At 45.0% G+C, this 27,729-nt stretch overlaps 1 protein-coding gene across 1 annotated transcript in view; it reads right to left on the bottom strand.

The window, feature by feature from the left end:
* The window catches only part of OBSCN (obscurin, cytoskeletal calmodulin and titin-interacting RhoGEF), a 143,255-nt gene that overhangs the window by 32,480 nt on the left and 83,046 nt on the right, over nucleotides 1–27,729 (bottom strand). Inside the window, exons 54-69 of the mRNA XM_039549201.1 lie at nucleotides 27,018–27,284; nucleotides 26,060–26,326; nucleotides 24,536–24,802; nucleotides 23,034–23,306; nucleotides 20,460–20,726; nucleotides 19,288–19,557; nucleotides 18,472–18,738; nucleotides 16,819–17,085; nucleotides 15,253–15,519; nucleotides 14,305–14,577; nucleotides 10,624–10,890; nucleotides 8,096–8,368; nucleotides 6,648–6,920; nucleotides 4,171–4,458; nucleotides 2,423–2,695; nucleotides 31–1,386 (exon numbers count right to left, since the gene is read on the bottom strand). Coding sequence (XP_039405135.1) covers nucleotides 31–1,386; nucleotides 2,423–2,695; nucleotides 4,171–4,458; nucleotides 6,648–6,920; nucleotides 8,096–8,368; nucleotides 10,624–10,890; nucleotides 14,305–14,577; nucleotides 15,253–15,519; nucleotides 16,819–17,085; nucleotides 18,472–18,738; nucleotides 19,288–19,557; nucleotides 20,460–20,726; nucleotides 23,034–23,306; nucleotides 24,536–24,802; nucleotides 26,060–26,326; nucleotides 27,018–27,284 — 5,415 coding nt within the window. The remainder of the gene's footprint in view (nucleotides 1–30; nucleotides 1,387–2,422; nucleotides 2,696–4,170; nucleotides 4,459–6,647; nucleotides 6,921–8,095; nucleotides 8,369–10,623; nucleotides 10,891–14,304; nucleotides 14,578–15,252; nucleotides 15,520–16,818; nucleotides 17,086–18,471; nucleotides 18,739–19,287; nucleotides 19,558–20,459; nucleotides 20,727–23,033; nucleotides 23,307–24,535; nucleotides 24,803–26,059; nucleotides 26,327–27,017; nucleotides 27,285–27,729) is intronic.

The following is a 27,729-nucleotide window of genomic DNA, read 5'->3' as shown; positions in this document are numbered from 1 at the left end:
CAAGGAATAAACAAGATTTGCTTTCCCTACCTGTATCAGAAGTCAGCAAAGGGGGTGGAGGCCTCGCTACTGGAGGTGCAAACTTCCCAAGGGTGGGAGGTGACGCCTTCCCAATCCGCAATTCGATTTTTTTCGGGCCTTGTTCCAAGATGTCGATCTCCACAGGAATTCCCAGAGCACCAAACATCTCTCTGAACCGTGTGGCAGCCGCTTTGGCCTCAGACATGATTTCAAACTTAATGTAGATGTACTGATCATCTTCACGGTAGGTCTGGTGGTCAACCACATCTATGTCCCCTTCATCTGCACTGACAAAGAGCTCTTCCTCCACATCAGAGATCTCTGTGGAGATCTTGGCCCTGAAGAGTCTGTGGAGTCTCCTTCCTGCTTTTCGGAAAGCATCATCCAGCTCGCTGCCAGATGAGCTCTCTGTCTCACTGTCAGTGCTCTGCTTACTCTGCTTCTCCTTAGGAAGAACTTGAGCTTCCTGAGTGCCAACCACCACCTTAGCACTGTGTGAGACCTTGCCAAACTTATTGGATGCCTCACAGGTGTATTTACCGGCATCCTTCCTGTCCAGGCCAGCGATAATCAAGGAGCAGGTGCCGTCACTGTAGTTGTCTATGTGGTAGTAACGACCATCCGAGAGCTCCTTCCCATCTTTCAGCCACCGGATGTTCATGTCGGTTTTGCTGTGGGCCACACACTCCAGGTGCAGGGTGCTCCCAGGCTCTCCAGAGAAGTCTTTGAAGGTCTCGGTAAACACTGGACTCTCTTGTTGCTTGATCTCTTTCCTGACTTTGTAGCCTTTGAAAGCAGCTTGGATCTTCACAGCCGCCTTGTTCATGGAGGGATCATCTAAATCTGGCAGCTCTGGTTCAGCTGGCTGAGCAGCTGTGGTGGCCACAGTGGTCTCCACAGTGGATGTCTCCCACTGTTTCCATAATTTTCCTGTGGAGGTGGACTGAACCTTGCTGGTAACACTGATGCTCTTCTTCTCAGCTTTCTTGAGGTAGTTTACCAGGGATGGAGTCCCAGCTCTAGACTCATCATCGGAGCTTGTGAAAGAGAGGTCTGCCTCTCCTGTCCTGGCCAGCTCATCACACGTGGAGTACTCCTCCGAGTAGTAGTGAGACATCTCTGCTTCCTCCTTCCTCAGCTTCTGAAGCTTCTCATCTTCCTCAGGGACCTCGCTGATGGAATCCAAGGTGGGCTCCCGGCTCATCCGGCGTTTCTTGGCAAGGGCTTCCCACAGGAGGTGAAGATCTCCCTCCTGAGCAGCCTCAGGGGGTAGGCTGGGCTGGACGTGCCCGTCCACCAGTTCTTCAGGCTGGCTGGCAGGGGGAACTTCCCTGGCAATCTCCTTCAGCATCGACACTGTAGGAACTGCACGGAATTAAATGGATGAGGAGTTAAATGTCTTTGAGTGAGCTTTGAGAAAGCACATGGAAATATTGTACAGGAGAACATCTTGCTTAATGCTTAACTAAGCATTGTATTGAGAACAAAATGGGAATTTGGAGAATCACCCAGAATGGGGAAGGTCACAAGGGAGCGCTGGAGGTGTCTAGTCCAACCTCCCTGCTCACGCACAGTCCCCTGGATCACATTATTCAGTGTCCAGATGGATTTTGAATATCTCCAGAGAGGGAGACTTCACACCCTCTCTGGTGGGTGGGTATAATTGAATCCGGTCCTGGGGAGCTTATCCTAGCTGACCATGCTTTGAGGAGGAGGATGGACCACACCATCTTCATAAGGTCTGTCCAACCTCAGCAATCCTGTGATTCTATGCATGCACTTAAAACATAATCAAACAACATTCTTTTGTTTAATTCCTTGCACATTTGAACCCAATAAACAGATTTCTGCCCTTTTTAATGTTGCAGTTGATGAACTGCTTGTTAAGACTGCCAGGGGAGCCTGGAAAGCTATCCAGGCTCATCCTATCTCCCAGACAGACAGAGCTTCCCTGTCTGTCATGAATAGATCTCCAGTGGCTGTGCTGGGAGCTGAAACTCCCATCTCACATGGACATAACTGCCTGGCTGGATGTGTCTAAGTCTGAAGGTGTCTGGGACACATCCAGTGCCTCTACATGGTGCCCAGTCCCCTTTGAGATGCTCCAGGTCAGGTGGGACATCCAAAGAATACCCTAAAGCATCTCAAAAGGTACCAAAAGCTCATGTAGAGACCGTAATGTCACACCTTAAATTTCACCTCCAGAAACTCTTATCTGAGCAACTCAAAACTATTCAGGATGCAGGAATTTACTGGACAATACCAAACAGGAAAATAACAATTCCTTGTGCATTGTTATCATGGCTTGTAAAAGAAAATGAATTCCAGTCCAAGCTGTGGAGATCCCCCTGGATGTCCATATTGGACCTGACTTAACATCCCAGCAAAGCACACTCTGTACCTTCAAGACACAGGCTGGCAACAGATTTGACTTCTGGAGAAGCCATGCAGGTGTAGCTCTCCTGATCCTCAGGTTTGAATCCATGGATGATGAGTATCTGCTTCGTTCCATCAGAGCGGATCTCGTATCTCCCTCCAGCTTTTATTTGTTCTTTTCCCTTAAACCAAGTCACTTTGTCCTTGGTTTCACTTGATAAGGTGCACTCCAGGCGAGCCGTCCCTCCTTCTGAGACTGATCCTCCCACCAAAGGTTGGGTGACTGTAACTGGAGGCTCTGCAGTTACGAAAATAAAGTGAATTAACACAAAGAACAAACCATCATCTGGCTTTAAGGCACTCCAGATCACTCTATAAAATACCCAACCAACCCATCCATCATTTACAGATTTTTCAGCTGTTGCGAACAACCAAAGGAAAAAAAATGAAAAGACTGGCAGCATCCAAACTGTGCACTTCCAAAGATAATATCAAAACAACTTTCCAAACACTCCCAGCGCTTAAACCAGCTCCAACTAAACATATACATGCAGAAGTGGTTGCATTTTTCACATTCCTGTGTTTGTTTGCTGGTCTTCATTTACCCATCACCAGAATTAAAGAAGTTCTACAGATTTCTAGATCTTAAATGTTTCCAAGTGAAGGAGTTGTGGTGTGAGACAAAAAAGAAACAGTAAATACAATGAAAAGAGGAGATTATTCAAAGCAGCATTCATTTCCATCTTGAAATCTAAAAAGTATCTATAAATATAGAGAGAGAGGTTTATGCTATCTTAGAGTAAAAAATTATCAAAACATATAAATAATTTAAAAATAAAAATTCTCTGCATCTTCTTTACTTTGGAAAGAGGCCTGCCAATGGAATGCTGTTTCCACAACCATGATACTCAAAGAAAAACAGATTGGATGCAAAGGACAGTGCTGAATTCCCAAAAGCAGCACATCCCTCAGGGTGATCTTCCCCTCTGCACATTTCACCATGGTGAGGGGATTGGTGCCCAAAATGCCTTGGGTTTGTTGTGGACAAAGTCAGTGTGTGCAGAGTCATCAGGGTCCAGCACTGGCAGCAGTTATTGTTGCAAAAAAAAGGCATTGTGTGCCTGAACCTTAAGCAAAAGAGGATTTTTTTATTATTATTCTCATTTTGAGGAATTTAGATGAGTGACACCACAGAAAGAGTTGCAAGAAAAGAAAGATTGAGGGAGCGACTCCCCATCCCACTGTAGCTTCCAAAATTTCACCATCAGACAGCGAAGGAACTGTGTCCTCCAGCATTTCTTTGTGGGGATTATTGAAAAAGACACATTAAAAAAAACATAAAAAAAGAGAAAGATGGGTGAAGAAGACAACACTGCCCACCAACAGTCATGGTCTTGGTTACCCCAAACACATTCCAACATGCCCCTTTTGACTCATTCTGGCCTAACTCCACCAGAAAAGACACTCATGGTGACCGGCCAACACATGGATACAAGGCAAGAAACCCATGGTGACGGGCCAGCACATGGATGATGCAGTGCAGGCTGCAAGACAGCTGGATGCAGTTTGGAGGAAATCAGTCCTGAGTGCTAAAAATGCAGCAGGTTTTGTTCACAGCAGCCCAGAACGACTTTTATTCCAAGCTCTTCCTCCTCTATCGTGTTGGCAGGCAAGCACTGAAAGATGTCTGGAATGGGTGAAGCAGGTGTGCCATGCAAAACTTAGGGTCTGCAGGAGCTTGCAGTCCTCGCTGGGGCCTGTGTCCATCCTCACCTAACTGCACCATCTGGGGGAAGTGCACCGCCTCGCTGGCCCCAGCTTTATTTATGGCCGAGACTCGGAATCTGTAGGGCTCCCCTGGGGCCAGGCCGTCCACCGTGAACTCCGTGTTTTGGATAAGGCCCTTGCTGCAGGACTGCCAGCCAACACCCGGGATTTTCCTCTCCACGTTGTAGCCTAGGATGTCCTGGCCACCGTCGCCCAGCGGCTTGTGCCAAGACAGAGTGACAGAGTGGCTGCTCTGACTTAGAACTTCTGGTTCTTCAGGCGGCTCAGGGAGGGCTGGGGGCACAACAGAGGTCCCGTGATGAGCAGTAACATGAGCATCCTAAAACACCCAAGAGCCTTCTACAAGCCGTGAGGAAGGAGTGCAACGACCTGAGTATTTTTCTGGTTGTAAAGTCAAGTGTAAAGTCATCGTAAATTTGTTGTAAAGTCATGACCACGAGTACCTGTGCACCACTGAGTGATCCTTGTCTGCCCTGAGCTACACTGCTAATGAGAAACATTCATTTTCCAACTTTCACATAATTAACGTCATGCATTGCTTTTGTCCCATAAATAAAAATAACCCTACACTGGTATTATCAATGAATTTAGCTGAAAATTTCAAGCACATTTGAGCCTTGATTAGGTTTATTTTAGGTTTGGCCTCAATGGAAATATAATTATTGTTGGACTAAAGAGTAACTGATATTTTAATAGAAAGTCACTCAATTTCTGTGTAATTGCAGTATATGTCACAGCATCAGGCAATAACAAGTAATTATGTGATGGGAATGATCTGGTGTCCTAATGTCCATGATCACGGAATGGTTTGGGTTGGGACTTTGAAGATCATCTAATTCCAACCCCTACACTCAGTACTTCGGAAAATGTTCCTTACTTACATTACACTTTGGCCTTAAAGACAGAAATAATTATTTCAGTCTTGAGTTCAAGACATTTACCATATAAATGACCTGCCATGATTTACCAATCCAATGAGTTAAAGGCAAATATGGTCAACAGCCAGTTCTTTAATTCTGGACACCACAAAAATAACATAAAGGCTTATTTTCTCTATTGTCAGCCAAATTTCATACAGAAAAGTCTGTCAACGGGAGGAGAGAAAAGTCTGTCAACGGGAGGAGTATTACTTTTTTTTTTTTTTTTAAGTTCCTTGAATATAAATGCCCCAAATTAGAAAAAACTGATTTAAATCCACCAAACATTTTTTGTCAATTGTGGTGGAAATGACTGGGACATGTAACAGAGATCTCTTAAGCCTCAGAAATCATTAGACAGAGACTGCCAGTAATCATTTAAAGAACAGATGGTCCATCAGTGACTCTTGAACATCTCAGCTACAGCTAAAACAAATTCAACTATCTCGTAATCATCACTGGGGTAGTGCTGGAGTGACCATTGCTGGGTGACTCACTTGTCCCACTGCAGGAAGGAGCCAGACCCTGGGTGCTGAAATGGACACTGACATGTCATTATCCAACCTGCTCCATGCGGGAATTATCATCTTCCCTACTTAACTATTAACTCCCGTGTCTCTGAAGCAGGAGCTGTGTGTTCCCCACTTGAAGATTTTAATATGCTACGCATTAGTCTGGGAAACTGGTTGCCCTGCACCTGAGTTGATTAGCAGATTTCAAAAATTCCTCTGCTTTCCTGGATAATTTTTCCATGTGGACTCTAGCTCAGCTCCCTCCCATGTCCACATTTGCCGAGGGTGAAGTTGAACTCTGAGAAAATTGTTAGAGTTTATGTTACATTTTACAAGAGACTGTGATGCCTTAGATCTTGACCTTTGTGTTTTTCAAATCCTGTACTGCTTAGAGTGTAACTCTGAAGTTTCTTGTGGCCTGTTGGTTTCTGCTCTCTCAGGCTGGGTGGACATAACAAAAGCCTCTCTGGGCCTGCACTCCAAGGTCACCCAGACCGTCCTAGGCCCAAAAAGTATAAACCAAAGAGCCTCTGAAAGAGGGGCAAGCTGAGGGGAATTATATCATTAACTGAAGCTTTAATTGGAGAATTAACCCTGATATGCAAATGAACCAAACCTATAAAAGTGTGAAGAACTCGTGCCCTGCCGTCCATCTTGGGGTCCATCTTGGGGTCCATCTTGGCAAAAGCCTCTGGCTTCCCAGGGGTACCTTTGAAGGCCTTTCAAATAAATACCTGTTTTATTCTTTTACTCCTGTCCAGTCTCTGTGTCTAGGAGGCCTCTTAAGGCATCACTGCAGCTAAAGAAACTTGGGGAGCATCTCTACCATCACTAGCCTGATTCATTTTTCTTTTGATGAGGTGGATTACCTCTGGTCAAAGAACAAGTTGCCAGTAGTATCTTCTCAGACTATTTTGGGATATGTGAGGCAAAGAGAAAAGAATCAGCACAAAGGCTGGGAAATTCAGTGTTGTAGCTCGATACAAAAGTTCCAGATTTAGAGTGCCTCTAGGCTGGAGCAACACACACTTACCTATCACAGAAAGCTTGGCTGATGAAATGGCTTCCCTGGAAGCAAAGGTCACATCTCCAGAATGATGCAGTTGGGCTTTTTTCAGAATAAGTTTGTATTTGTTTCCATCTGCTTGTACCTCCCAGTCCTCACCCGACTGGATCTCTATGTCATTACTGTACCAGGCCACTTCATTAATTGGCACAGCTTCACTCAGGACACAGCTAAATGTTGCTTTTTCCCCCAGAGACACTTCCACATCCATGAGGGGCTGCAAGAACTGCAGGCGCCACCCTGTAGATTAAAATCAGGGATCGAGCCCTCAGTTACAGAAGCAATCAAGAGATTTTGTGAATATTTGTGCAGAAGATCTGAACAGCCAGGCCTTGGAGGCTAAGGAGATTATTAAAAGATCCATGTACATTGCCAGAATAGAAGCTTTAGAATCACAGGATGGTTTTGTTTGGGAGGGACTTTAAAGCCCATCTCATTCCAACCCCTGCCTTGGGCTGGGACACCTTCCACTGGACCAGGTTGCTCCAAGCCCCATCTAATCCATAACTGGGCACTGATCTCTGCTCTTGTACTCTTTTACTTTATTGTACAGAAAGGGCTTCTGGTCCCCACAGGGGTCTCCAGTAACAGCATAAAGTAGAAGGATACAGAGATAATATTTTTGCTGATAAAACCCTCCTTTCTGAAGTACCTGAAGTACCTATAAACACAACCAAACACATCAGAATCATGACAACTTTGGGACAGTCATTTGCTGCTAACTCAATGGCAACTGGTGCTGCTTGTAAACCATGTCACATCCTACAGAACAAGAAATTGTAAAGCATCATCCATTTGGGGATGAGAGACTTGGATTTGTTCAGCCCAGAAAACAGAAGGCTTTGGTATGACCTAATTTGCACCTTCCAGTATGGGAAGGGAGCCTACAAGAAGGATGGAGAGGGACTTTTTACAAGAGCATGGAGTGGCAGGACAAGGGGAAATGGGTTCAGATGGACAGAGAGTAGGTTTAGATGAGATGTTAGGAAAAAATTCTTCCCTGTGAGTGTGGTGAGCCCTGGCACAGGGTGCCCAGAGAAGCTGTGGCTGCCCCTGGGTCCCTGAAAGTGTCCAAGGCCAGGTTGGACGGGGCTTGGAGCAGCCTGGGATAGTGGAAGGTGTCCCTGCCCATGGCAGGGGTGGCACTGGATGATCTTTAAGGTCCCCTCCAACCCAGTCCATTCTGTGATTCTGTGGGTTAGTGGTGGGCTTGGCAGAGTTGGGTTAAAGGCTGGACTCGATGGTCTCAGAGATCCTTTCCAACTGAATGATTCTATGATTTACTGTGTGGGAAGAACATTTACGTAAGAGACCAACAACAAATGCAACTTGCTCCTACTCATCATATTTTCCTGGTTTCTGTCCCCTTTCCAATCAGAAATTGAAGACTTCCCCTGCCCAAGCACTTGAGTTACCTTTCACTGTGAGGAAGGCTGAGGTCACTGCATCGCTGCACATGAAAGTCACCCTGCAGCTGTCCTGGGGAGTTAAATTCTTCAGCAGCAGGATATGCCTGAGTCCATTTTCAAAGTAAACCATCTCAGTGTTTTCTGTAGTTTTGGCAGGCTCATCATCAATCAGCCAGTTGTAATTATAGGTCTCAGGCTTGGAGAGATAACACTCGAACAGGGCTTCCCCTCCTTCCACAGCCTCCACGTTCTCCAAGCCCTGGACAATGCTGTTCTTGGCTAGAAAAGAAGGACAACGAACATTATTAATTATCTGACCATATATCTCTGAATATTAGCAAGGCTCAGAGCACTGGAGGATTCACACTGCTGCAAAGCTGCCGGAAAAATGTGGATGTGATAAACTGTGCTTGTAAGTTTAATTGCTGGTTTCAGCCACACTCTAACACAATATTATAATTTAAAAGATTAAAAGACAGTTTAAAAATAATGATAAACCTCTAGAACCTCCAGCATTTCACCTAGAACCTCTAGCATCTCACCCAGATTTCCTCCAAAAACCTGACTGTTTTTTATAAATAAAGAAAAAAATGGTCATATTTGTATGAATCAGGCCAATAGGAAGGCATACTCGGGAAGATAAAGTGTAATGAAATTCCTTTGGTCCTATGACAGGAATCATTTCCCAAAGATCTCCCTGACAGCACAATTATCATCATGACTGGGGAGATGTGAATCCACTGTCAGTTCATGATAAAATCTTATCACCTTTCTTACAAAGCAAATATAAGAGAATATTAGGGCTGGCAAAGCTATAGTGACAATTATCTGAGATAATTCTGCCTCTAGGAAGCACACAGAAAGTCAAAATCTGTATCAAGATTACTTTGAATGGTAAATTTCTGAATTATTACAAAAGCTCTGTGACAGGTTTATTTTCCCATGCTGTGTGATGAGCTGTGGGGTCAGAAACGTGCACAGATCTCCACGCTCCAGAGTCATGCATCAGTTGGCACCTGCATGGAAACAATCAGCCTGATGCCAAATTAAGTATGGGCTGGTGCATGTGGATATAATTCATGTTGCTACAGGGACACATGACATGCACAAGGGTGGGGACACATGGTTCAGTAAATACAGTTTACACAAATGCCATAAAGCGGTCAGCATGCTTTGTGTTATAAACCCAGACCCCGGGACATCCCTGTTGAGATCTCTACAGATCATCTGGAACTCTGCTCAGCAAAAAAAAGAAAAAAAATAGTAAAAATAAATAAAATTTTTAAAAAACCTCCAAACTGAGCAATTTATTTAATGGCAAAAACACACAAACATACCCAAAAAGCACAAGTTACAAGCTATTTATTAACTTATTACTAATTATGAGGTGCCCAGAGATGATGTGTGTGAACTCTCCATCCTTGGAAGTGTCCAAGACCAGGCTGGATAGGGCTTGAAGCAGCCAGGGATAGTGGAAGGCATCCCTGCCCATGGCAAGGGGTTGGAACTACATGACCTTTAAGGTCTTTTCCAACCCAAACTATTCTGGGTTTCTATGATACTAAAAAAATCTGAATTTTGTAAGATTCATAGTTATGGAGAACAATGAGGGTTTGAAGACTCTTCTCGGAGAATGTATTATTTTTGCTAGAACAACCCAAGTTGTTTATCTGTGTACTTTTGAAGTGCTGTTTTTCCTAATTATGGAAAGCAGCCAGTTGCTAACTCTACATCCTCTGAGATGCTTTTAGGTAATTTTAGTTCATTAAAATCTTTTTAAATCCTGAAAATGGAAAGTGCTTCTCAGTGTAGAAAATATTATAATAAATAACACCCTGTTCTTCTGCACTAACAAGTCCACTTAAGCAGGAAGGCAAAATAGCCACAAATATTCAGAAATCAGAACCTGCTCTTGCTGATATTAATTCACTTGGTAACCAAAACCAGGAATTCCATAAGCAGCAGAAAAAAAAAATAAGGAAATCCATGTAAAGTCTTAAATTTTGTTAATTTTTTTCTTTTTGCTGATCCTCAGAAATGCTGATGCCAAGTGAGGAGGTAAATTCTGAGGGACCACTACTTGAAATATGTAAATAACCAAGCTGCCTTAACTGAAAATCAAATGGAATTCCACACTATCCATTATTTACTGGGTTTGGGTCACACTGTGTAAAAAGTGCTCTTGAAGAGCAAAGAAATTTTAATATTATTCCTTTGGACCAACACTACACCTGTGATTTTACAGCAATTCAGCAGGACACATCCCATCACACCGACGTTCCAGCTCGTTGCAGAAGAGGTGGGACTGCTAAATGGTGTCATGAGTGAGTGTTAATTAGAGCTCAGCTGATGCTGCAGTTTCATATTCAATTCCCATTATCTCCCAACTATTTTTATCCTCATTTTCAGTACTGGAGTGAACACCAAGAGCAGGTATCTGGTGTGTCCCTTATTGCAAAGCCTTGCCATGATTTTTCTACCTCTTTTATTTGGAACCCATGGTAGTGTCTTCCTCTCTGGCTGGAAGACCTCACCTTGAACATCAAGTGTAGCCATCACTTTAGTGCCTTCAGCTTCACAAGAATAGATTCCAGTGTCTTCTGGGACCGTGGGGTTAATTTTTAGCATGCTCACATTCCAGTCCTGATCGATAATCACTCGCTGCCCATCTGCATGTATTTCCTGATCATTTTTCTTCCAGATGGCGTGCACTGGCCTAGAATATTGGCATATGAACTCTGCCGGGCCATCTTCATCAACAGTTATGTCCTGCATGGGACTGACCACTTCAATGGTGGGATCTGTTAACCAACACGTCAGGAAGGACATGCATTAGTGGATCCCCATGAAGTCATCACTTGGAGGGTTTTTGCCAAGCGCAGAGCCCGTGGGGAGCAAGCAGGATGACAGTGCAAGCAGGGAGGGCACGCTGGGGGTTAGCAGTTTAGTCTGTGCTCACATCAGCATCAAGCAGGATGGAAGCCAAACTGGTGCATTAGAACATGACCATCACACTGGGAAATGGGCCACCAGGAATTAAGGCTTGTGCTGGAACAGTCCTGAATCTGGACTGCTGTGCAGAGTAGCTGCTGGGATTCCCTTTGGGCTTAGTTTTTCTCCCAGTGTTTCCGAGATCTTCTAGGGTGGGAAGCATTGGATGTGAAACGCTTCTGCTTCCCGAATGTGGAGAAGTGGGATGCAGAGGACTGCAGTGAGTCGTTCCCTGCAACTCACCACCTCACAGAGCAATAGGAAAACACCACAAACTCTACTGGAAGCTCCTTGTGTGACTAAAATATAACTACTCATCAGAAAGAAACACAGCCCTCAGACACTCATTCCTGTCCCGGGGTGGTCTTGGCTGTCAGAAGTCACCGGCAGTGTGAGGAGCAAAGATCCAGGACAACTGTGACAAAAAAAAGGCACCCCACAGGAGCAGATGAATATTGTTTTGATTAACCACGCGTTCCTCTGCAGCAGACACAACGTTAGGGGAAAAACAATAGGATTTCCTTTACAGTATTTTATCTAGAGATCACTGAGAGATCATAAACCAGTGACATTTCAGACTGAGAGCCCATAAAATGCTGAGAGCAGCTGGATATGCAGCTCCTCTGGAGGTGGTGAGATCCATGAGGCTGCTTTGAAGCACTTTTAAAACCCGAGTTCTGCTTCTTGTGAGGCAGCTGTAAGGCACAGTAGATGTATCTGACCTAAAATACTGTGAGCTTCCAAAGCAGCCAAGGAGTCCCTCCTGAGATGTCAGACTGGACCATCCATGTACAATGTGATATGCAGGTCAAAAGGAAAAATCTCAATGAAGTCTGAAAATGGAAATCTCTCTGAAACATCATTCTCAGCAGAACTATGTCAACTTAAAAAAAAAATTTATAAGACTACAAAGGGACACAAAAAGATGACAGAGAAAGCTGAGAGATCATCAGGAGTTAGACATGTTGATCCTTGAGGAACCCTTCCAGCTCAGGACATTCTGTGACTTTATGTTGTCCTTGTTCTTCAAATGGTTGTTCTGGTCACAAGCCAGCTGGAATAACCCACACAGGATCTCTGTCTGGAATGCTTCTCTTGAAACTGCTGCAGCAGGTTGAAGGTTTGGAATGCTCCTGGCAGACCTTGGGGAGCAAAGACAGATCTGCAAACATCACTTGGAAACTTGTTGCAAGATTTGATCCCACTCACTAAGGTTCCCTCTGCCACTTCATGTGTCTGCCACGTGTGTTTATGGAGAGTAGCCCTTGATGGAAGATCTTAAAGATGTTTTGGTGATAGGGGGACTGAAGAAACAAGCTGGTGTCTGTGCAGCTGGGGAACACAATCCCATCCCCTTCCATAAGATGTAGAAATGTGTTTCTCACAGAAAATATCACCTGTGGTACTGGAGAAGGTCCTGGTTCCACTGTACCCTCACTCTTGGCCAGGGCAAGGACTTTGGTGGTGGCCCTGTTCACCTGCGCAGAAGATCCTTGAGACTTAGGAGCCAACGTTGTGCCCCAGGACCTGCAATTCTCACCTGCCTAGAGGAGCTAGAAAACGGCAGCAGCTCCTTCACTCTTTTCCATTCTCCCCCCACCCATCCGTGAACCCTCACGCCGGGTCATGGAATGACTGCAGTTGTAGGGCAACGATGTTGTGAAGGCCCAGCATGAAAAGCTGAGATCTCGCCTGCTACAGAATATATCCAATTACCAACATGCCTTAAACCAGGAGAAAAAGGCACATGGAACAGAGAGAAAGTCGACTTTATGCTCCTTTATGGAGAGTAAGCCACGCATGGCTGGATAGACCAAAACATATTTCAAAGACAGATCTAATTTTAAATTTCTGGACAAAATAAAGTGTACAAAATTGTCTGTTAATACAAGGATGGTTGGAATTTTACAGGTGTTTCACTATCCTATGAAATCAAGTGTTGCTGAGCACGGTGTAACTGGGGTTATCCTAATCCTCTTATAGACTACTGCTGCTGTGATTCAGGTTTGATTTCTTCAGCAATGAAGGAATCCTTGCTTCATGGCAGCACAAAATATCCACACACATGTGTGTACCAGCATGAGCTGTGGGGTTGGACTGGATGATCTCTAGAGATTTCTTCCAAAATCAATGATGCTGTGATTCCATGAAATGGAGGTTTCTCAGGAGCCCTTTATCTGACGGAGCAGAACACCTAACGACGCATTTATTTTTATTTTGTTTTAGGCCCACTGGAATTCTTTGCCTGGAGAGATCAGAACCAGGTTCTGTCTCTGAAAATGGATGCAAACTGACACAGGACTTGCAGGTTTTGCACACTGTGCTGTCACTGCATCATTCTTTATCATGAAGAAGTGATTTTGCACTTTATGTTTGCAGAGAACCCAAATTTTCTGAATGTACAAGGGACACGTGATGCAGAGAAGGAGACATCAACCACTGACTACAATCCCATATTGTGGATCATTCCTGTTACGGCCCTGTTATAGCACAGGAGTAGATTTGAATAAAGACCTTTTAACCCTTTATATCTCAGTATATACAAATCCCTTTTCCAAGCAGGGAATAAGCATTAATTTTGCCTGAAAAATAACGGATCTTCCCCATGGCTATGAAAGGACTGGATGGGAAGGAGCTTGCTTTATCAAGTCTGGCACTCAGTGTTATTCACAGCTTTTGGCTACCCGTACCAAATGAGAAAAATATTTATTCAACAGACCAGAAAGCTTTGCCAGTGAAGGGATGAGCTTTCAGAAACAAGGTGCATTTTGTCTCTGTGTTACTGCAGTGTCACACATCCTTTGGTTTCCAGGAACAGGCAAAAATCCTGTCCTGGGAATATGCTGAGCTCAGCACCAGTAGCCCAGCTGTGGAGCAGCACAGTGGTGATTTTGTGAATTACCACCTCCACAAGATTTTGTGGTATTATTTAAAAAAAAGCTGAAGTGGGGATATAGAGTCAGGTGCTAGTACAGATGTTTATGTTCACCTCTTCCTTGACGTGGGGTGAAAGCAGCAGCCCTGACCCTGCAAGCCTCCCTCACCTGAACCACTGCAAAAATCAGTGTGGTTGTACCTAGAAGACTTCTGGGGTGAGAATGGGAGGGTTGCAGGGCACAGGAGAACCGTGAAGGGATTTAGTAAGGGTAGCCTGGACGGCAGAAGCACCAGCACATGGAGCAAGTCCGGAGGTGGCCACGTGTTTCTTTCCAACAGGAAAATACCTTTGACTAATAATTTAGCTGAAGATATAAGGGACCCAGCTCTGAAGGTGACAGTGCCCGAGTCGTGACACGCCACATCATTTAGGGTTAAAGTGTGGATCCTGCCGTCCTGCTCAGAGATTTCAGTCACCAGGTTGTTGTGAAGGGGGGTCCCATCGAGCCACCACTGCACGTTCTTCACGCCCGGGTGCGAGAGCTCGCAGGTGAACGTGGCTGACTCGCCCACAAAGACATCTGTGCTCCTTAAACCAGACACTATCACTGCTGCTTCTTCTGCGTGACAGAGCAAGAGAAGGTGCCAAAGGAAAACAGAAACAAACACGCACAAGTTGCTCCCTGCAGAACTAACCCCAGCCCAAGCGCAAGATGTCCAGGATAGTTAAACTTGAGGTGTTTTTCCAAGGAAAAATAGAGGTAAAATATTCTTGAAGAGGGTTAGAAACTACCTTCCATCCTTACAGCTGCTTGCAAGAGCAGTGTGTGTGTCTCTTCAAACATCATTTCACTGGGAGGAAACTCCATTCCATGCCCAGGTCGTGCCTGGCTCTCCTGTGTGTTGCAACCATCTGCAGATGTTGTATGAGGCAGAGAGGTACTTAAAAGATTTAAATGTTCACTTGAGTGCTTTAAAGGAGTAATAAGAATATCAACAGTGATAGAAGCTGAAGTCAGTTATAACAAGAATTTTGGTATTTTTTATGACCACTGCTCCAGGTTTTTCAGAAGCAGCACAGTCTGCTCTAGTACACAGTACAGTCAGTACTTTGAACTAATTTAACTTAAAAATATTGATCCAACCCCACCCTGGAGGTGAGAGTTTATACCTTCACTGGAATCAGGAAAGAAATGAATGGACTCTCTGCTGTTTGGCCAGTTACTGTCAAAGATTTTGGAGTAAGAAATGCAGGCAGAAAACCGGAGCATTTCCACCACATTTCACCACCTTACCTTGCACATACACAGACCCTGTGGTGATCTCGTATCCAGTGCTGCAGGTATAATCCCCACAGTCATCAGGTTCTACACCATGGATGATCAGCTCAGCTACGCTGCCCTTCAGCTTCACCTCGTACTTGTCACTGGGCTGAATGACCTCCCCTCCTTTCCTCCACTCAACGGGAGCGTCCGGCTTGGAGATCTCACAGTGCAAAACAGCCGTTCCCCCTTCTTCAGTCTCTACGTTTTTCAGCTCTTTGTTAAACAGCACTGGCAGTACTGTGGTGGAGAAGCAACTGCATCAGTGACAGCACTCAGAGGTGAGAAACCCGACTGTAATTTCTCCAGCTGAGCTCGTCCCCTCTTTCTTTGCGTGAGCCACAATTTGCCTGCTGGCCACTCATGGGATCAGCTGCTGATACTGCAAAGGTGTCCAAGTGTTGCTCCATAAAGGGCTGCCAGAGGCCACAGGAAGCTCTTCACATGGCCATACTCACCATTCTCAGTGTAAGCACATAGAGCACAACGATACCAATCACAACAATGAGAGTCAGAATCCTTTAGGTTGGAAAAGACACTTAAGATCATGTCCAGCCATTAACCCAGCACAGCCAAATCCAACACTAAGCCACGTCTCCAAGTGTCACATCTACACATCTTTTGAATATCTCCAGGGATGGTGTCTCCACTGCTTCCCTGGGCAGTCCATGCCAATGCTTGACCACCCTTTCAGTGAAGAATTATTTCTTAACACTGAATCGAAACCTCCCCTGATGCAACTTGAGGCCGTTTCCTGTCATCCTATTGCTTGTTACTTGTGAAAATGGACCAACTTTTACCTCACTACAACATCCTGTCAGTAGTTGCAGAGAGTGATAACAGCTCCCCTGAGCCTCCTTTTCTCCAGGTTAAAAATCCCCAGTACCTTCAGCTGGAACATGAGACTTTGGGTATTTAATCTCTGAAACCACATGCTCCGAGCAACAGTTGGTTATGGTGACTAAACCCACAGTCTACAAGTGTGATCTAATCTAAAAGACATAGAATACTTAGCACAAAATGAATAAAACTGCAAAATCCCAAACCAATAGAATTCTTAGTACAAAATGAATAAAACTGTAAAATCCAAAACCACAGCCACTAGAGAGCCCCAATTCACGGGCTGCTCAGGCACTAAGAGATACAATGGGTCAATTTAAAATGGACTTGTCCTAGGTATGGTGAAATAACCCAGTTTGAGTTCAAAGAGTGATAATTCAGTGATAATTCAGTGATAAAATTTCCATGTGGATGTGGCCCTTGGGGACATGGTTTAGTGGTGGGCTTAGCAGTCTTGTGTTAACAGTTGGACGATCTCAGTGATCTCAGAGGTCTTTTCCAAACTAAGTCACAGAAAGGTTTAGGTTGGGAGGGACTTTGAAAATCATCCAGTTCCACCCCGTGCCATGGTCAGGGACACCTTCCACTAAGACCAGGTTGTTCAGAGCCCCATCCAGCCTGGCCCGGGTGATTCCAGGCCCCCCTGTGAAGGATGGACACAGCCAGGACTTCTCAGCCTCCAAACAAGCCCTAACCTACCTTTGACCTGCAGCGACGCCGTGGTTTGCTGATCCCCCGAGTCACAGGTGTATTCTCCAGCATCCTGAGCCTCAGCCTCGTAGATGAGCAGCTCCACTCGTGTCCCCTCCTGGCGGATCTCGTACTTGTCGCCGGGCTGCAGCACCGTGTCCCCTTTCCTCCACTCCACGCGTGCGTGGGGCTGCGTGAGCTCGCAGTGCAGCACCGCCGTGCGCCCTTCCTCCACCTCCTCGTTCTTCAGCCACTGTTTGAACAGCACAGGCAGGCCTGGCAAGGGGCATGGTGCAAAGAGAAAAGAAGGGGTTGAGGCAAAAATAGAAAATAGAGGAATGTTTTATTGTTATGGTATGGATAGAGCCATTCATGAGGTTCATGCACAACTCTGGCTGCATTTCCCTAAGGAGACCTTCCAGGGATGCCGAAGTCAAACCTAGACAGAGGAGGAGGAGGAAGGGGAGTTAATCTGCAGGAAAAATTTGATTTCTATGTGAGCTACATTTCTCTCTCCATAACCCAGACTTCTTTCCACAAAGAATTCCCAACTAAATTCAGTAATTATTACTGAAGGCCAGATAGCTTTCCATCCTTGAAATAAAATCATAGAATGGGATAAAACCACTCAAAGGACATACAAATATCTATTAAAATATAATATATATATATGTATATATATATAAAATATATATTAATATGTAATATTAGAATATATAGAAAATATCAGAAAATTAGAATATATGGAAAATATTAGAATATATAAAATAAGATACTAGAATAATACATACAGAATAGAATTATATATTTTTATATTATATAATATAAAATATTAATGATATAGAGAATAATATATATGACTTATATTAGAATATCTATAGAATCTATAAATCTGGGGTTATAATCCAAGGCTACAGATCACCCAGAGATCAATTACAGAATAATTAAGGTTTGAAGGGACTTCTGGAGGTCCCCCATGGATGGAGATTCCTCCACTCCTCTGGATCTCAGCTCCGATGTCTGACCACCCCTCCATTGTTAAAAGCTGGGTTTTTTCTCATCTGAATTTCTCTCACCACAGCTCTTTACTGTGTCATCTCTTTACTGAGCCGTCCAAGAAAGTTCTGTGTCTTCTTCCCTGCAGATCTCCACTAGGAAGCTGCAGAGGACAATGAGGTTCCACTTCCACTTTCTCTTCCCCAGTTAACAAGCACAGCTGCCCCCTTGCCTCTGCTTATATTTAGATCCCAGAATGGTTTAAATTAGAAGGTACCATCATCTTGTTCCACCCCCTGCCATGGGCAGGGACACCTCCCACTGTCCCAGGTGGCTCCAAGCCCCATCCAACCTGGCCTTGGACACTTCCAGGGATCCAGGGGCAGCCACAGCTTCTCTGGGCATCCTGTGCCAGGGCCTCCCCACTCTCGTTGTAAAAATATCTTTCTTATACCTAATCTAAATTGTCCCTCTTTTAGTTTAAAGCCATCATGCCTTGCCCTATCACAACAGAGTTTGTCCATGAACTTCACATCCTCCAGCCCCCTGACAAACTTGGTGGATTCTGCTGCACTTGCTCCACTGATCAGTATCTCTCTTGTAGCAGAGAGCTCTAAAATTGATGTTCCCTCCTCTCACCGCTGCTGGGCAGAGAGGAAACCATACCTTTAACCTCGAGTCTGGCCGTGGTCTTGCCAGCAGCCGTGTGGCAGCTGTACTCCCCGGCATCGGCGCGGTTCAGGTCGCGAATGACCAACGTGTGCACCTTCCCCTCGTGCTGGATGCTGCACTTGTGGCTGGAGCGGATCACGGACGTGCCCTTCCTCCACTCCACTGGGACATCAGGCTTGGACACCTCGCAGGACAGGTGGGCAGTGCCACCCTCCTGCAGCTCCAGGCTGTGCAGCTCCTTCACGAAGGTGACTGGGGCAGCTGTGGGGAGAGGAGACCAGCACTGCTACAGCAGCCTCACCCAGCATCACCCCCAGGGCAGAGCTGGGTGTCTGTAGTTACGTTTGGGACCAGATCGAAGAGGAACGAACAACATAAGGTATTAGCATGGGCTATCTTTCAAAAGTCATTCTATATATCTTAAAAGAAAGGTTTTTCAGAGCTTTCAGACTTTTTAGTAAATATGATCTAAAAGCATCATAAGTAGGAGATTAATCTAGAGCATATTCTTGACACTCTTCACCATTGATTCTGATATATGATCAGCTGCTTAGTTGGATGGTCTTCAAAGGATCTTAATATTAATTATTATATCAAATAACATCAAAGGATGTCAATATTAATCTTCATTCCATGTACAATAAAAATGACTGGAATGACTGGCTTGGATGTAGTTCTCTAAAATGTTAAATTAGGTTAGCAGAATCTCCCAAAATTTCCAAGGCTTCCTAATCCCAAATACACCTCTCCAGCTGCCAAAGCAGTGCCTGCCAGTACCTCCTCAACCCTTCTTCCTGGGAGGCTGCTCACCTTCCACCTTCAGCTGTGCTGCTGACGAATGCTGCCCCACTTTGAAAGTGATGGACCCACAGTCTTCCAGGGTCACCTTCCTCAGGATCAAGCTGTGACGTGTCCCTTGAACCCTGATCTCGTTCATTTCGTTGGATTGCAAGGGAACATCCCCCAGGAACCACTGGGCATCCTGAGCTGTTTCCCGGGACAGCCTGCACTCGAACACCGCGTCTTCTCCTTCGTACGTGGCGATGTCCTTCAGCCTCTCCACGATGGTGGCTGCTGGCTCTTCATGGAAAGGGCAACAGAGTTTGAGATCTACTTTCAAGTGATGCTTCCTGGGTTAAACATTTCCTTATGCTCTTTGTTGACAGTACTATGTTATTGTTATTTGAGGCCCTAAATAATAAATCCAGGGGGATTCAGACTGAAAGAGAAGGCTTTGGGGGATTATAAAAAGGAGGAAGAAGGACTTTTTATAGGGGTAGATAGTGACAGAAAAAGGGGTGATGGTTTCAAACAGAAAGAGGGCAGGGTTAGCTTGGATGTTAGAAAGAAATTATTCCCTGTGAGGGTGGTGAGGCCCTGGCACAGGGTGCCCAGAGAAGCTGTGGCTGCCCCTGGATCCCTGGAAGTGTCCAAGGCCAGGTTGGACAGGGCTTGGATCACCCTGGGCTAGTGGGAGGTGTCCCTGCCCATGGCAGGGGGTTGGAATTAAAGTATCCTGAAGGTTCCTTCCAACCCAAAGCATTCTATGATTCTATGATTCCAAACTCATGGAAATATAGGTACATGGAAGTACAGCAACATGTTACAGCCTTACAGACACATGGTTCATGTCTGCATACGTATTATGCACGTATATATGACAGTCCAAAAAGCTTGCATGTTAAACTGTGTTGTGTGCATAATAAATATTTAAAATGTGTACAATCACCATCTGTGTGTTGTGGAAAAACTTGTCAACAGATTCCAGCGGGTGACACTGTCATCAAACCACAGAATCAGTGATTAAAGACCCATTTCTAGAGATACTGACCCATTTCTTATCCCCCTGAAACCGCTCTCATCTCTGAGATCCCCGTGGTTCTCCTTGGGCACAGGACAAGGTTTAGCTACAAAAGGACTCAATCCCATGCCCCTGACACGGTGTCAAGCTCAGCCCAGCTCTTTCCCGTGCAAAGCCCCACCTTTCAGGCTCACTGCTGCCGTGGTTTGCTGGTCCCCTGTGTCACAGGTGTACTCCCCAGCATCAGCTTCGCTCAGGTTGTGAATCGTCAGCTCAGCCACGGGCCCCGCCTGCCTCATCTTGTATTTGTCACTGGGTCGCAGCACTGTCCCCGCCTTCTTCCACTGCACAGTGGTGTTGGATTTGGAGACCTCACAGCTCAAAGTGACAGTGCCACCTTCCTCAGCTTGTTGGTTCTGGAGTGGTTGTGTGAAGGTGACTGGAGGAGCTAAATCGGGAGAAATCAGAGGGGAAAAAAATCATGCGTCATTGCTGACTGTGTAACTAAGCCTTGTGTTGGATGAAACTCTGGTGCCATCCTCAATTTGGTTCAAACTCAACTCCAAAGTGAGATTAAAAGCAAAACAAGGACTGACAGAAAGTGCTGGATTCCCAGGAGCTCTGAGCACTCTGCACTGCTGAAGAATCACTGGACACTGCACACACTGAGCACCTCAAGGATTATGCTCCTTCTTGCACAGGAATGGTCATGGATACAGAGTTTTGAGCATCTCAGTGTGTGTATCTCCAAGTGGGTACCAAAACCACACCTCAAAAGCCTACTCCTGATTCCTGATATCCAAGTCCTTGTGTATTTGGGAGAGCGCATGGAGAAACTTCTTTATATAACGTTCCTTGTTTGAAAACTGGACCAGCAGAGAAATGAACCCTGAAAGTCTCTGTGCTGATGTTATCACTGGAGGGCCAAGGCAGAGATTTGATGGGTGGATTTATGAAGTGCCACGTGTAGAAGTTTAGCTACTCAATCCAGTTTCCTGGAAGAACCTCAGTGGCTCCACACTTATTGATATATTTTATATATATATATATATATGTATATTCAGCCAATTGGCTGAGTTGGTATTTACAATGTGACTGCAGAGGCTTCCTCAGTTTCTTGGGTTTGGAATTTTTTCAAGGAGTGCTGGAGTGGCTGAGACCACACAAAGAGACACAAATGGGCAAACAGCATCAGAGGACCTGCTAATAGTGCCAATATTCTGCTATTCCTGGATTGTGGGGTTAGTGGTGTGACTGCAGGCAGGTGCGTGCCCTTCATGGGAGAGCCCTCAGGGATATTTCAAAAGGTGGGATTTAACAACATCCTGGCTTACCTTTGTTTTTCCTGATCACGTCTCTCAGAAAAAGTCAACTTAATACTGTATTTGTATCAGATTAGATTGGAAAAAAACCCAGATATATTGTCACATTACACCTATTTTAGAGATCTTTGGCACCAGAATTGTTTAGGTGCCTTCCTCATTAGCTAAAGTTGCGTCCAAGTTTGAACAATTTCACCCGGATCACCATTTTTCCAGGCAGAATTAAAGCTCAAGGATGATTAAGCATCGAAAATAGCCATATTCTAATTCTAGCTCCAGCCCTGCTTGTCTGTGACCAGAGAGAGGCCGTAGGGTCTCAAAGTGTGGAAGTAGTTACTGCACTTGGAACCCTGCATTTTATTTGCTCAGGACTTCCAAAAGCAAAAGGACTCAGCTGCTTTTTGACAGCACAGTACATCTGAAGTCAAGGACAGTAGAAAAGATCCTCTTGGCAGAGCCTAAGAGAGTGGAGCAAGTTTCTTACCTTAAGAAAAAACCCCAACACAACCCACATTTAACAGTCAGGGTGGCTGTTGTTTGCTCATTTCCATTATCACAGGCGTTTTTGTCAGAGTCTTCTGGTTTTAAGTGATGAATCTTTAAAGTATGGACTGTTCCCTGCTGCCTGATTTCATACTTGGAGCTTGGGGAAATCCCCTGAGGGGCCTTTTTCCATTTCACCTCAGCACTGAGCTGGGAGAGCTGGAAGTGGAGGACAGCTGTGTCCTCCTCCTGCACTTCCCTGCTCTGCAGTTTCTCCTTAAAGACTGGAGGTGGCACTGAAATTACAAACAAAGCGAAGGATTCGTGTGCTTTGTTTTCTTTGGTTTGTTTGCTTTGCTTTGTTTTCTCTGCTTCCCAGGCACCTTTATCTCATTTCCTGCAGTGTTTAAGCTACAGCCATATGGTTGAGTATTAAAAAAAAAAAAAAAAAAATCAGATTTCTGTGTTATTTACTGAGGGGTTAAAAGAAGCTTCTAAGAGGGAAGGAAAAGGATGGTGGATGGAGAATTTCATCAAAATAATGTTTAGAGAAAGAAAGAAATAGAAAAGCAAATCTGAGCAACCTGATCTGGTTGAAGATGTCCCTGCTCAATGCAGGGCCAGTGGACAAGATGGCTTTTAAAGGTCCCTCCAAACGCAAATTATTCTATGATTCTAAAAGGGAGAGTGGCAGCAATGAAAATTCCAGGTCCATCCATCCAAGTAGTGAAGCCAAGCCAGTAAAGTCTCTAGGAATCAGTGAGCTTCGGGAAGATGGTGAACTGTCCCCTTTTTATCTGTGGCGATTGCAGTCACAAATGCTTTGAAGCACAAGCACCCCAAAGACACGAGCTAACACGGGGTGAATTACAGCCTCAAACTTACCGTCAGCATAACTAAAACATTTCCTGTTCCCACTGATCCTGCTCCACACCACAGGGAGCCCTCACCTTTCACTGTGAGCTCTGCTGTTGACGTGTGGGCTCCTACTCGGAAAGTGATGGTGCCTATGTCCTGCTCAGTCACCTTCCTTAGGGTCAGGGTGTGGATCTTCCCTTTCTCCACCGAGATCTCGTTCATTTCATTGTTCTGCAGAGCGACATCCTGCAGCTTCCATTCCACGTCCCTCGCGTTCTCGTGGGAAACCTGGCACCGAAAGGTGACATCGTCCCCTTCGGACACCACCATGTCCTTGAGGCCACTCACGATGGTCACGTCAGGCTCTGCGAGGAGGCAGAAATGGCAAATGAAAGGGAAAACGTGGATCAAATCATGGAACCTTGAATAATACAGGCTGCAGTGGACTTTTGGGAGTCACCTGCTCCAACCACTGCTAAGAGCAGGGCCCGGCTGCTCAGCGCTTTTTCCTTCAAGGACCTCCAAGGGTGGAGGCAGCACAGCCTCTCAAATCACATTTCAAACCCTGCTTTCAGTGTACTTGGCAGCAGGACAAATGACTTTTGGATAGTGACTTTACCACTTGTCCTTGCTCAGAGACACACTGTGCATTGTTTTTTTTTTAATTACGCTTGATACTCTTAGCTGGGTGAACAAGGCATGAATGCTGGATGCCAAAACCAGGATTTTTAAGTTTGTTCCATTTGCACTTAGACACCTTCACAGGTTAACGATAAAGCCTGATCCTCTCTACTGTATTTCTGTGAGCAGAATTGCATTTACTCCATGCTGACACTCCAAACTGGCTGAGGTCCTGGCTGGCTTTGTCCTCCCAGCAGGACTCACCGGATTAATGTGAGCACAGGGGATCTGCACTGCAGTTTGCCTGAGTCCTGCTTCTAGGGCAGCTGGGCACCTGTGCAAGGATCATACAGACGACCTCCAGCAGGCAGAAGCTAACCCATATATACCCCAAACCTGCTGGGGAATACCAAAGGAATTATAAAATAACTAAGGTTGAAAAAGACTTCTAAAATCATTGAGTCCAACCATTCGAAAAGCAGCTCAATCTCCCTCTGAGCAAGGACAGTGGATATTCCTACAACTGAGGTCACCATCTGCACGAAAAATGGTGCAGCTGGGTGTGATGTGCAGGGGATCTACAACGTGGAGTAGCCTGTGGAGATGCTGGGGGAGTTTGTTCCACACCAGTGGTCCAATCTAAGCTCTGCAGTGATATTAAGGCCAGATGCAGCTGCCATGTGACTGGAAGCTGGGGCTGGACCATCTGTTCAGTCCCATGCATATGATGTCAAGCAAATATTCCAAGCCATGAGTCACAGATTACAGCTGCCTTATCCTCTTGTGTCCACCAAGTCAATCTTTGCTTTGGTGCATCCACTGACCATAAGATTTTTTTGGTGGTACCTTTCCTATGCTTGGTGTTTATCACAATAACTGATTTTATGTTACATATGTGTATATATCTCAATTATGCTGTGAAATCTTAGTTTCCTGAAGGGAAAATCTCCTTGTTCCAATAAACAGGTCTTGCCTTTCACGGTGAGTTTGGCAGAGCTCGTCTGGTCTCCAGCCTTGCAGGAATATTCTCCAGCATCCCCAGGCTCCAGGTGGTGAACACGGAGCTCCCGGAGGGTCCCATCCTGCCACATTTCGTACTTGGAGCTGGAGTGCAGGAGGACTCCATCCTTCCTCCACTCCACTTCTGCTTTGCTGATGGAAATCTCGCAGCGCAGCCTGGCTGTTCCTCCCACCTCCACTTCCTCGTTCCTCAGCTGCTGCTTCAGCTGGGGTTTGATGGCTGCAAAGTGAGAAATAAATAATACATGGGCTCTTTGCTTGAATGCCAGGTCTGCACAGCTCAGCACAAGGCACCCAGGCTTTGATGATGCAGAACAATTTTGCATTAAGTGGTGATATGATAATAAAACCATTTTTTTCCCTATAAACAGATCTATATTGTGTATATCCAGAGGACCAGAAAGTTCCCCAAATATCTTTATATCCCATAAAGTCCAGGGCATCCACATCACACCTTTCATGCATCTGCTCTGCATATTGGAAACTCCAACTTATGTAAAGATTTTGACAAGCAAAACCTGGCACTTTCTGTTTAAACTTGTGCAAATCTGCTCACTTTTACAGAAATACTCCTGATTTTCAAAGCTAAACAATGCAAAGCTTTAAACTAATTTCTGAATTCTCAGCTGTCTTTTCAAGGCCCAGATCATCATGGGTGAATCCTTCCAGATGATGCACAAATGGACATTTATTCAAGTAGAGCACGGAACAGCTCAGACACCAGCTTGTCTCTGATGGAAACAAGAAGGGAATATCCACAGGGTGTGAGCGAGCAGTTGGGAAAACAGGAATCTCAGTGCCTGTGGTTCCAGTATTAACACTGCTTTGAGACACGTAGAGCAGTCACTGAGCTTTTTCACCCATAGTTGACCCTGTGGCTGCTTTTTGGGTCAGATTCAGCCAAAAGATGTTGTTTGAAAGGCTTAGACCAAAGCCCCAAATCCCACCCAACTTTGAGACAATCACAAGCATTTCACAGATGGTGCTGGGACGGCCCTGTTTGAGCAGGGAGGCTGGACCAGTGACCTGTTCTGTGATTCTGTGAACAGTCACAGACATTATTCCTGGTGTGGTTAAACACAGCATTCTCAGGATCTTCACAGGAAGATTAAAAATAGCAACCTCAAAATGCTTTTCTAAATGATGTGTGATTTGCTATTGATTCAAGCGAGCCAGAAAAATTGCAAAGTGCCAAAAAAATTTTGCTACTATTTCAAAATCCCCATGACACAGAAATTCCTTGCTTTTTTCATATCAGAGAAAGGGGTCAGTGCACTGCACTCTGTGCTTTACAGGCTTGAACAGGAACCCTGTCCCACCAGATCCACTTCTCTGCACTCTGCCTTACAACTGGGCACCTCTTTTCCTCGTTATCCTAACTTTGGGAGGGGTTTATTCACCAGTGGATTAAATAGTATCATTCACACAGTTGCACCAATGCCTCTTCTCCTCCATCCCAGGTGGGTGCAATGCTAACCATTCACTCTGAGGACTGCAGTGCTCTGCTGGTCTCCCGTGTCACAAGTGTAATCAGAGGCATCCTCTGGCTCTACATTATGAATCACAAGCTCAGCCGTGCGCCCACTTAATTTAATTTCATATTTGGCACACGGGAAGAGCTCCATGGTGCCTTTCCTCCACTCCACCGCCGCGTTATCCTTTGTCAGCTCACACCGGAACTTCACCACAGCTCCTTCTTCTGCCTCCTCATCTTTGAGCTGCTTTTGGAAAAGAACTGGCAGAGCTAAAAGAGAAAAGAAAAGGATCAACAGGATCTTGTAGTGAAGCCTGAATCAAGTCCTGGTTAACACAAACTGATGCTTGGAGAACAAGATACTCTGCTTTTCACTGTGATATTCCTAAGTAGGATCCATGTTTTCTAATTTTCCTGGAGCCACCAGATCATCTTGCTGCATCAGAAGAAGCCATCTGCACCCATAACATTTATTTCCTTTGTTCCTTGACTCAAATCCTTCCCAGTGGTGAATTCATTGAACGATTTTATTCCTCAGTTGATCTAACAATAATCTCAAGAGCAAAGAACTTCAAAACTCCATGGACAGCGTTGAGAGGTCAGGGAGGTCATTGTCTTCTTACAGGATTTGAAAGAAAATATTCTTTTCAAATATTCAAACAACACGTCACGTGAAATGTCCAGATGTTATGTTAAATCATTGCTTTTTTCTTTAAATTCTCCTCAGGCACAAAGCTTGAAAGTGTTTCCTATTAAAACCCAAAACTCAAACATAGCACTGGAAGAACAAAGTGTCATCCTCTTCAATTCTCATTAAAAATAAAAAAATCCTAATATATCAGATGAGAAGGAAAATATCCATAGAGAACAACAATGATGCACTTAAAAATATTCATATTGAAAAGGTTGTCTTGCATGTTGGAGGAACCTATTCCTTTAGGAGTCAGCTCACACCACGTACCTGTCACGCTCAGAGCTGCCCTGGTTTCCTGATCCCCCACGTCACAGCTGTATTCTCCTGTGTCTTCTAACTTGAGATTGTGTATCAAGAGCTCTACCAGGCTTCCCCTCTGCCTCATTTCATATTTCTGGCTGGGCTGCAGCCCCACTCCTCCTTTCCTCCATTCCACTGCAGCACTGGGTTTCGACAGCTCACAGCAGAACGTGGCTGTGCTTCCTTCCTCAGATTCCTGATTCTGTAGGGGCTGCTTAAATGTGACAGGCAGTGCTGTAAAATTTGAGAGGAGGAAAATGTTTCAAGAATGTTTTAGTCCAAGAAGGATTCAGTCCTACCATCATCCTTCAGATATGGCTTATCCTAACGATTCCATCATCCTGGAGCTGCAACTCTCTGTCTCGGCAGAATCTTTCTTGAACCACTAAGGGAACCAAGTGCTGAGGACAGATGAATTTAGGGAAGATCTGGTCTTAGTGGTCCACAGAATGGCCTGGTTTGGGGTCTGAAGGAGTCAGACTTTCCTATGGAAGTGTGCCCATGCCATGGATGCTCTAGGGAAAGGTCATTGGGACATGATCCTTGTCTTACACAGATTCTTGTCCCTTAACAGAGGTCTGTGAGTTTGCAATATTAAACAAAGAGTATTTTCCTCCCAAATAAGGCTACTATCAACATATAAAAGATCAAGTCAGCATTGATCTCTTGGTAAGAGATC

The sequence above is a fragment of the Corvus cornix genome, chromosome 2, assembly GCF_000738735.6.
Source record: "Corvus cornix cornix isolate S_Up_H32 chromosome 2, ASM73873v5, whole genome shotgun sequence".
NCBI classification, from domain to species: domain Eukaryota; kingdom Metazoa; phylum Chordata; class Aves; order Passeriformes; family Corvidae; genus Corvus; species Corvus cornix.
Note: the sequence above shows the minus strand (reverse complement) of the source record. Positions and strands in the feature narration are given on the sequence as shown.